The 9,292-nt window shown below is 45.2% G+C and overlaps 1 protein-coding gene across 1 annotated transcript in view; it reads left to right on the top strand.

The window, feature by feature from the left end:
- Positions 1 to 7,988, top strand: part of Kiaa1549l (KIAA1549 like) — a 279,081-nt gene extending 271,093 nt beyond the window's left edge. The window contains exon 21 of the mRNA XM_033756488.1: positions 3,397 to 7,988. Within this exon, the coding sequence (XP_033612379.1) occupies positions 3,397 to 3,678 (282 nt within the window). The 3' untranslated portion in view covers positions 3,679 to 7,988. The remainder of the gene's footprint in view (positions 1 to 3,396) is intronic.
- Positions 7,989 to 9,292: the final 1,304 nt, after the last annotated feature.

The following is a 9,292-nucleotide window of genomic DNA, read 5'->3' as shown; positions in this document are numbered from 1 at the left end:
TTTTTTTTTTTTTTTTTTTGGTACCGGGGATTGAACTCGGGCCCTTGTGCTTGCAAGGCAGGCCACTGAACCGCGGAGCTAAATCCCCGGCCCTCATTCTCTGCTTTTCTAAGTGATTCAGATCACTAGAAATGGTTTGATCAGTTCAGAGCTCAATCCCATAAAAGAATTAAAGTCTAAAAATTATATATGTATTTTTTCAGAAAGTAGTGATTTTTAAGTTGTATTAACCATGCAGTGAGTTTGTAGCTTTGACAGCTCATCTATTGTGCACTCATGCATGGAGCAAACCAGGCAGGGAAGTGATTTATAGCATGTGAGAGATAGGACAGAGACCATGGAGGAATCAGCTGTTGGCTTGAGAAAGACATCCTAGTAGGGCAGGGATAATGCACAGGAAAAGAAAGAGAAGGAAGAGTCCTCCTTCATTTGAACGTCTGACCTTCCTGATCCCAAAAGATAGCTTGAATAAAATCCTCTTGACCTAGAATGACAGATAGGCTTTATCCTTGATACAAGAAGGAGAAGATTTGGGCGGTAGCTTCCTGGTTCAGTGGGAAACTGCTGTAACCAGTTGGTGGTGTCTGCCATAGGCACTGCCCATGAAATATGGGCAGGAAAGCATGATAGCTCTATCCTGTATCTACTTCAAAGGAGAAAGAGCTTATCATCTCCCCCTCTTCCCGCTGCTACCCTACTTCTTAACATCATCTTAAAGCCATTCCAGTGGGGTCAGGGGTCTCTTGCTTATCCCACCCATTAGCGTCAAGAGCTGATGCTACAGAGAGAGAAGGCTCTCATGAGTTGAACATTGACTCTCTCAGCTCTGGCCTAGTTACCTGAATTTGAAATGCAGCAAAGGGGAATGTGACAGCTTCCTTCTTAAACATTTGACACCTGATGATCATTCTTCATTGATTTCCATTTGTGCTCCCCAGAAGCCCAGCCCCTGAGAGACGCCCTACTATGTGCTGTGTATAGTTCTGTGCCCTAGAGTGCAGCAGGAAGCGATTAAGGCAGAGTCCTACCTTTACAACGTGACAGCTCCAGATAGGTGATGGCTTCAGGAAGGATGACTGTCACACCCAGCAGGGACCCCTCAAGCAATGTCACATTGCAGAAGGTCCCTAGAATGAAGAAAATTTGTGCTGAGATCTGAAATGCATGTGCTGGGTCCTGCCTTGGTTCTTGGTCAACCCTAGTCACCTGTGCATTCTCAGCTCCTGTGGCTGAGGACTGGAAAAACTCAACTCTTATTTTCCTCTAGGATTCAAGGAAAATATACCAATCCTTGTGTAGGGACTTGCTGTTAGCATGGCTATTTGTCACTTTGTTTTTTTTTTTTTTTGCTAGGGTTTGTGGGAAAATCAAAGTCCCAAACTCCAACTTCAGGATGCGGATCGAGTTTCTTCCCTTGCTTGAGTCTTCCCTAGCTCTCACCTGGGCCACTGATGTAGACTCAGAACTTGTGCCCCTCCCTTGCTGCAGTGGATCCCACTCCTGAGGACCCTTCTACAATACAGACTCCTCTCGGCAGCTGGCACCCAGCAGTGGTTCACGGGCCAGGGTCAGCCATGCTTCCCGGAAACAGGGTTTCTCAGGAGGGGTCCCCGGAACATCCAGCAGCAGGGACAGGAGGGGGCTGCTTTCCTACCACATATTCCCCCGTTCAGAATTTCCAAATCATCACTCAACCCCATTGCTGTGGTCTGAGTGTTGTGTCCACCCATCCAGTTGTATTGGGTCCTGTGATGGCACTGGGAAGTGAGACCCTTCAGGCCTGAGGGTGAAGTCCTCAGGGATGGCATGAGTGCCATTATAAAGAGGCCCCAGAGAGCAGCCCTGCTGCATCTACCACATGAGTGCTAATGAAAAGTCCACTGCCACCGTGCCAGTGCCCAGGCCTCACGCTGCCCCGCCTTCAGAATGATGAGAAATACATTTGTGCTGTATCAGCTTGCTGGTCCATGGTATTTTGCGATAGCTACCAGAACAGGCTAAGACAGCCATCCTGCCCCGGGCTCCCCCTGGACGGGATGAAAGTCTCTGTTAGGAAAGGGAGTGGCCTGTCCTCCCACAAGCCACCCAGAAAACATGCAGGTTCCTTAAGGAAGGACATACTCCTCGGCCAGGCCTTTGGATCTGAACCTCCCTGGGGAACCGCTTCCTCTGCCCCTGCACCAGCCGTGCTTTTGCATGCTCTTCCCTCTGCTGCAGTTCCCTTCCCACCTCCTCTTCCTGGGAGTGGACTCGCCTCTGCCACCGGCCCCAGAAAGCTGCCCAACTTCTCACACACGAAGGCTTCCCTGCAGCCCCTCCACCCGCATGTCACCCATGGCCACAGTGTCCCCATTGGCCTTGTGGGATATGAAGGTCTTTGTGGACCAAGCAGGGACGGCATCCTGGTATGGGGCACTATTTCTGGCAGAGGGTCACTCTTAAATTCAAAATCCTTGATCTGCCCTTATTCCCAGAAGTTCCATTACATTTAGGTGTAGAATGGGGTGTCTCCTGCTTTTAATGGAAAGAAAGAATTTCAAGAAAGCAAGATCATGTCCCAGACGCAAGACATTGTAGTGCAGGGATCAATGCCCAGCCCTTGGAGGTAGACACACCTGTCAAGGTACTTCTCGTAAGCTTGTTAGCTGTGTCACCTAGACTGGCACTCTGTGCTTCAGTGTCCTCATCTGTAAAGTAAGGATAATGATACCGCTTAGACTGTTGCTTTGTGAATTAAATGAGATAATGTGTGAAATGGGTGTTAGCTATTATTATTATTCATAAGAAACCCGGCTGGGCTTAGTGGCACAATTCTATAATCCTGGCACTCTGGGAGGCTGAGGAAGGAAGATCCTAAGTTCTAGCCCAGCCCGAGGAACTTATTGACTTAGGGAGACCCTGTTGCAAAATATAAAACAAAAAAAGGGCTGGAGATGTAGCTCACTGTGAAGGCTCTGGGTTCAATCCTCGGTTCTAGAAAACAAAGGAAGAAGGGGGAATGAAAAGAAGGAAGAAAGGAAGGGAGGGAGGGAGGGAAGGACTCAGGAAGAGGAAAAAAGGAAAAAGAACTCCCCTGAGCTTCGTGGACACCGCTGTAGTTGCTGGAATGTGCTTAAAAGGACACCACGTAGGCTCAGATGGAGACTCAGGTGTATCCCGAAGGCTTCAGTCAGGCTTTAAGCGCCTGTTTAATTCATCAGCCAGTACATTCGGCAAGTCTTTTCTAACCTGTTCCTAGATAGATGGACTCCCGGTTTTATATCTGGACAATGGTGTGTGGCTTCCATTCTTTTCTGAGGCCCTTTCCTTGTCCTTAGGCCCCTGCTGCGCATGTCCTGTGGCTCAAACTCTCTCCTAATTCTTGACCCTTCCCTTCTCTCCTGATGTCCTGTGCAGGTGCCCCTGCCCGGGTACATCGAGGCCTACCCTCGGTCACGGTATCAGCAGAGCTCACCTTCCAGGCTCCCACGCCAGTACAGCCAGCCAGCCAACCTGCACCCCAGCCTGGAGCAGGGCCCTGTGCCCTCCGCAGCAGCATCACAGCAGAGCCTGGCGGAAAATGACCCATCCGATGCTCCCCTGACCAACATCTCCACCGCAGCTCTTGTGAAAGCCATCAGAGAGGAAGTGGCCAAGCTGGCCAAAAAGCAGACGGACATGTTTGAGTTCCAGGTCTAACAGTTCAGCTCCGTGGGACTCTGTACTTCCAGACACCAAGGAATCAAGCTTTGGGGTCCTCACACCTATTGTGTGTGGACCTGAGACACTGACAAGGGGTGAGTCTTCTTCACCCTCATTTTCCGAAAAGATGAACAATGGTGCTTCTGGGAAACAGAGGAAACTCATGAACCACTGGATTCTTGGCTCATGCACCTGACCATGGCTCACAGGTCCTGCTTGGGACCATGTGTTTCAGATACTGCTATGTTGAATGTTTGATTCATGGATTTTTTTTTCCCAAGAAGCCTTAGTCAAGAGAGGCACTCACTAATCTATAGATTTCTTGTCCAATGCCACATTTGAATAAATCACCAGAAAGGGGAGAATATAGCTCTATCTTTGGTGACCTCTGCATGTTAACCCTTTTCTGTGTTAAAGGCAATGCAGGAGTGTGAATTACACCCCAGACTGTCTTCTCTCTCATTCAGCCGTGACCATGATTGCTAAAATCATCTCTATAAAGCAGACACTGAATCCAGCCAAGAAACTTGAGTCTCTTTGCTCTTAAAGGTTCATATTCAGAGTCACGTGAATTGGATGTACCAACGGCTGCACCTATAAATAGTTCTGATCCCCCCCCAACAAGGTTAATTAAAGGGAGAGATGAGTGGGCATGGTGGGTTTGTGTCGAAAAGCTTTTTAAAAGGTGTTGTCACTTGGAAATAGAGTACCCTGTGCGTTGGGATTAAAATGAAAGAGAATCGGTGCTAAGAGCTTTTAGGATCCTACAAAAGAAAAATAGGTATTTGTAGAGGTTTTTCTTTGCCTGCATTGAAGCTGGCCTGACAACAGAGCTTCTCTCTTAGGGCTAAAAGATACATTGACTTTTACATGAAAATCTCGGTCTCTTCAACACTGGCGTGCAGCCTGTTCTGCCAAGGGGTACAAGAGAAAATCATCATTGATTCCTGTTAGAAATGGGAGCAATGGTTCTTGGTTATTCCAAGCTGCAGCCTCAGTTTACAGAAGTTTCTGAATGTGGAAAATCTGTTGATCTGAATTTAAATGTAAATAACCGCTATTTAAAATGTACAGAGTTTGACAATTCTCTATGGTTTATGGACACAAGAGGACATTTGTCAAAATGGCAAGGCTGCTACCTTGTGACCGTGATGTTCCAGGTCAACCTTCTTGGCGTGGAGAATTGGCCTCCTGAGTTCCAAGTGGAGGACGTTGCCCCACAGGACTGGGGCACCAGCCACTGACTACCATGAATGCGGGCAGCACGTCTCCTGCCTTTTGGGTAGCATGTATGGTGTTGGGGGCTTACTTGGTGTCTGTTGGAGAGTGAGGTCCTGTCCTGCCTTCACCCATGACCCATCTGGTTTCAGTAGTTACCATTCCCTCCTGACCCCTCTGTCCATTGTCCTCATGAGTTTCTTTGGTCTTTACCAGAAAGAAGAAGGTGGAAATTTAAAAGTTGGGAGAAAAGTAGGAATGAAACTGATTAGAATGGGAGATTCAAACTCAAAGCACAGACTTTTCCGAGAAGCTGTTTTTATTTCCCAATGGCAAATTGCCCTTTCTGGAATGTTCAGAGATGAAGTATCATGGAATCCTCAAACAAGTCTCTTGTTCCGATGATATTAGGTAGTGTCCTTTTAGTATGCTGGTTGATCTTTCATAGTGTTAGTTTTTGTTACTTAAAAAGAAATCAGCTATAAATAAAATGTATTTTTGTAATTTCCATGTGTACATATGGTATATTTCTACCAATGGCCAGTTGTTGTAGTCCAAAACCTAAATCAGCTTGCAGAACACTGTGGATGGGGCGAGATTTTATCGACAGATTAACACAATGCCTAGGTCTATCCAAATCGGCATTCAATGCACTTGAATGAACAAAGAGCCAAAGAAACTCAGCCTTTTCATGCAGATGGTATGAGTCTGATAAGTCAGCTACGTTGTCCCACTTTATCAATGATACCAATATTTCATCAGTGCAATGATATCAACCCAGTACTTTGTCTACCTGGTAAATGTCTGGAAATACCATATGTGAAAGTGAAGTTGAAGACCTTAGTGTCATTGAGAGATATGTACATGTTTCAAAAGACAAAAGCTTTGGATGTTCTGGTGATTACAGATCATGATTCTGGAGTTTGCCCCGGTGTAGTTCCGGATTGCTAAGACAGTGGAGCTACAAATCATTGCAGTCTTCACAGAACCCCATGAAATATTTAGTCCATTGAAAAAAGTAAGATATAGCATGCTAAATCAGACAGTCTCTTAAACCAGAAACTGCAGGTTCAAGAAAAGTAAATGAGAAGAAACAATAGTGTATGAAGGAAAATCTGTTTGTATTTTCCCAAAAAAGGGGAGAGAGCCGCCATTGTTCACCTTTCTGGGACTATGATGTGGTCCCTTCTCTGATGTCTCCTGACCTCCTGGAGGTGACAGACACCAGGGTAAATGAAAAGGTAGATGGTAAAATGTGCTTCATGGAAGTGAAATCAGGGTTTCATAAGAAACCTACAGAGACAGCAGTGAGCAACTCAGTGTTTATCATGACCCTCCAGGCAGTCACAAAAGCCATAGAGGGTGTCAGTCACCGTGGAAGAGGAAGCGGAAGTCCAGAGAGAAGTGAGCAGCCCAAGGATCAAGCCCACCCCTGCTAACTCACGGTCCAGTCTGCTCTCCATGTACCATGCTGCCTGCGCGCTTGCTGGTGACACATGCTTTAACTGTGCCTGAAAATTTACAGAATAAACAAAGCTCCTGTGAGGGACTTCCTAATGCTCTTGCCAAGAAAAAAAAAAAAAGATGCTTGAGTAAGGAATTTAGGGTATAGTGTATAGAGGGCGACACCTTTGTGGCATAATAAACGTTTTTTCAGCACTGGTTTTTATATGAGTTTTCTGCATTCGTGAAAAAAAAATGCAGTCTGGCTTTTTCCAGAGAGGACCATCAAGGAAACGGTGTCCTCAGATGCCGTTCAAAACTGTGGGGTTGACGTCCCCTCTCTTGGTGCCCTAGATCCAACAAGCAGGCAGGGACGCGCTGATGGCTTGTCCCTGAAAGGCAGCAGGTGCCGTCCTTCACTCTCGGGGAGAAACAGGCAGTTCAGAGGTCTACGGCGTGACCTGGCACCTATGATCTGAGGCTCGTGTAATAAGAGGATGGCAAGTGTGACCTGTGGAACAGCAGTCTGCCTTCCAAAGTGTGGGTTGTGTAAGAGGCACTTCTCCAGTCCCGAAAAAGTTATATGCATTTGTTATTTTAAGAACCCATCAAAAGGGCGTGTAATTTCTGAGTAATCTTCATGGAAGAAAGGAAATTGTTAGATGTGTGATTTAAAAAAAATTCAGAGCGAGTATATAAAATGGAAAGAAGAGGCATTTAAATACCTAACAAAGATAGATGCTTTACTAACATTATGCAGAAATTGAAGGCACAAATCAAAAACATGTAAATATTGGTTACATATAAATGAGTTTCTGCATAGCACACAAGTGCTTAAAGTTTAATGAATAGAAGATACTATTTTTAAAGTTTAAGAACAGGATTTGGACTTTAAATTGCTCCTACCACATACCAGAAAAGAATGTGGACTTCCCTTTCAAAATACAATGAAAGACTCTTAGGGAATGATAAAAATTAAACGGGAAGTAGTGACCAACTGGGGTCTAAGTGTTAGAAGTTAAACTCCGCCCTTTTATCCAACCCCAAATATATTCTAGACAAGGAGCCGTGAGGGCTAGGAAGCCTTCCACACTCACTCAAGTGCAGGAGTTGAATGAAAGAATACAAGGACATTTTATAGAAATAAAACACAGCTCCCCAAAAGGCAAGGGATAGGGGCAGCTGCCTTGCACCTGTGCTCTGGCTCTCTTATGTTCTTCATCTGTTTCTCTCTATGTATCTGCTCAGATATTCTGCTCCCCTTGGCCAACAGATTTTCTCATTAGTGCAAATGACAAACCTACTCCAGGACGCACGCCACACAACCTTTCCTCCTCAATGCCCAGCACTCCCTGACTGGCATCTCTGTGCTGCCATGGGCAAATTGCTAAGAATCTGATTGGTCCAGCTCATCTGCCTCTGGCCAAGCCGTTGGAGTCAGGTGCCTATCCAATCAGATATAACCAAGGAGGCAAAGAAAGGTCATACAAGCATGGATCCCTGGGTTGACCTTTTCAGCAGGGACTTCTGTTGGGGCCTGGTACCGAGGAAAGAGTAAGACTGGGTAGGACCTTCAAAAGAAACCTGCTGCAGACTGCATTTGACCAATACTCCTAAAGTGCCACCCAGCAGCCAGTACTAGAGGGCAACACTTATGGATACTGCCACAGAGAGGAAAGGGCATCTCTCACTTGTGCATCAAGTGGGAATGCATGCATTTGAACCCTGGAAGATTGGCCAGAACTAGCCTCGGCCACTTCCCACCCCAACACCAGTTATTGAATACTGCTGCTGGGCCTTCCAAGGGATTTCTAACCAGGGCCCAGTTAGCAGATGTCCTGCTCAGCAGACAATAAATACTTGTAAATTGAACTGCATGATCTTAGCTCAGGTGCTACTAACGTGGCTCACAGCCACACACTTGCATGGATGAGAAAACCAATGAGCCTATCAATAGAGTCTTTTGAGACAAAATTGGTTTCAAGTGAAACTGATATTATAGTTACTCTGACTTTGCGGATATAAGAAGTTAGTATCTGAAAACTGAAGGATCTCTTGATTTCTTAGGTGAACTGTTAACAGATTGCTAGCCATGGTAAAAGCTAAGAAGTAGGGAGTTTCTGAAAAGTAGTATTTAGGAAATATAACTGTGTCACAGACAAATTCTCTTAGAAGACATTGAGTTGCTTTGATTCTGCAGGTTACACAACTAAGAAAGCATTTTGATGAGGCAGGAATTTGTCTCCAAGGTCAGACGCATACTTTATTGAGAGCCATTATATAATGAAATCTAGAAATTGATTATTTTCATTCTCTGACCTTGGTCAGGCTTTTGTAAATTATGGGGAGGCCATAAATGTATTTTACATAGATTAACTGTGGTCTCACCTTTCCCCTCGTCCTTTCTTTATGTCTAAACTCACCTTTCCCACATACAAATTGAATGGAGAAAAAAATATACCAAACAGAGTCCGAGAAATATCTATGGAATGGAAATTTTGAAAAGGTGTAAATATTCTAGACCTTGAGCAACTCATTTAAAACTAGTCTCTAATTCCTCACCTGTCGAATGGGTATAACACAATCTGTACTCCCTAGCTCCCCTGGTGGTTGGGAGGAGCACATAGCATAATATATCTGAAAATGGATTGAGAAGTACATTTGAAGGAATTCTTACTAAATTATTACTTTCACAATTCAGTTTTATCCAGCACAGTGTTTTAGCTCTACCCACCCAGTGGAGTAAATTATATCATCTCGTGTTGCCTGACACAACTTCTTGTCAAGGACAAATAAATTCCTAAGTTCGGAATTGCCCACAAAAGCCAGCCCCACATGGGAGTTGCTGTTATTGTCATTGTCATCTGTAATTTGGAGGATGTGTAAGTATTTGTACCTGTGCTTTCACTCTGGGTGAAAAACCCAGACCAGTGATTCTTTCAAGCCACAT

Source organism: Fukomys damarensis, unplaced genomic scaffold (assembly GCF_012274545.1).
Source record: "Fukomys damarensis isolate Sample0158 unplaced genomic scaffold, DMR_v1.0_HiC HiC_scaffold_27, whole genome shotgun sequence".
In the NCBI taxonomy this organism is placed as follows: domain Eukaryota; kingdom Metazoa; phylum Chordata; class Mammalia; order Rodentia; family Bathyergidae; genus Fukomys; species Fukomys damarensis.
This window is presented reverse-complemented; position numbering and strand designations above follow the sequence as displayed.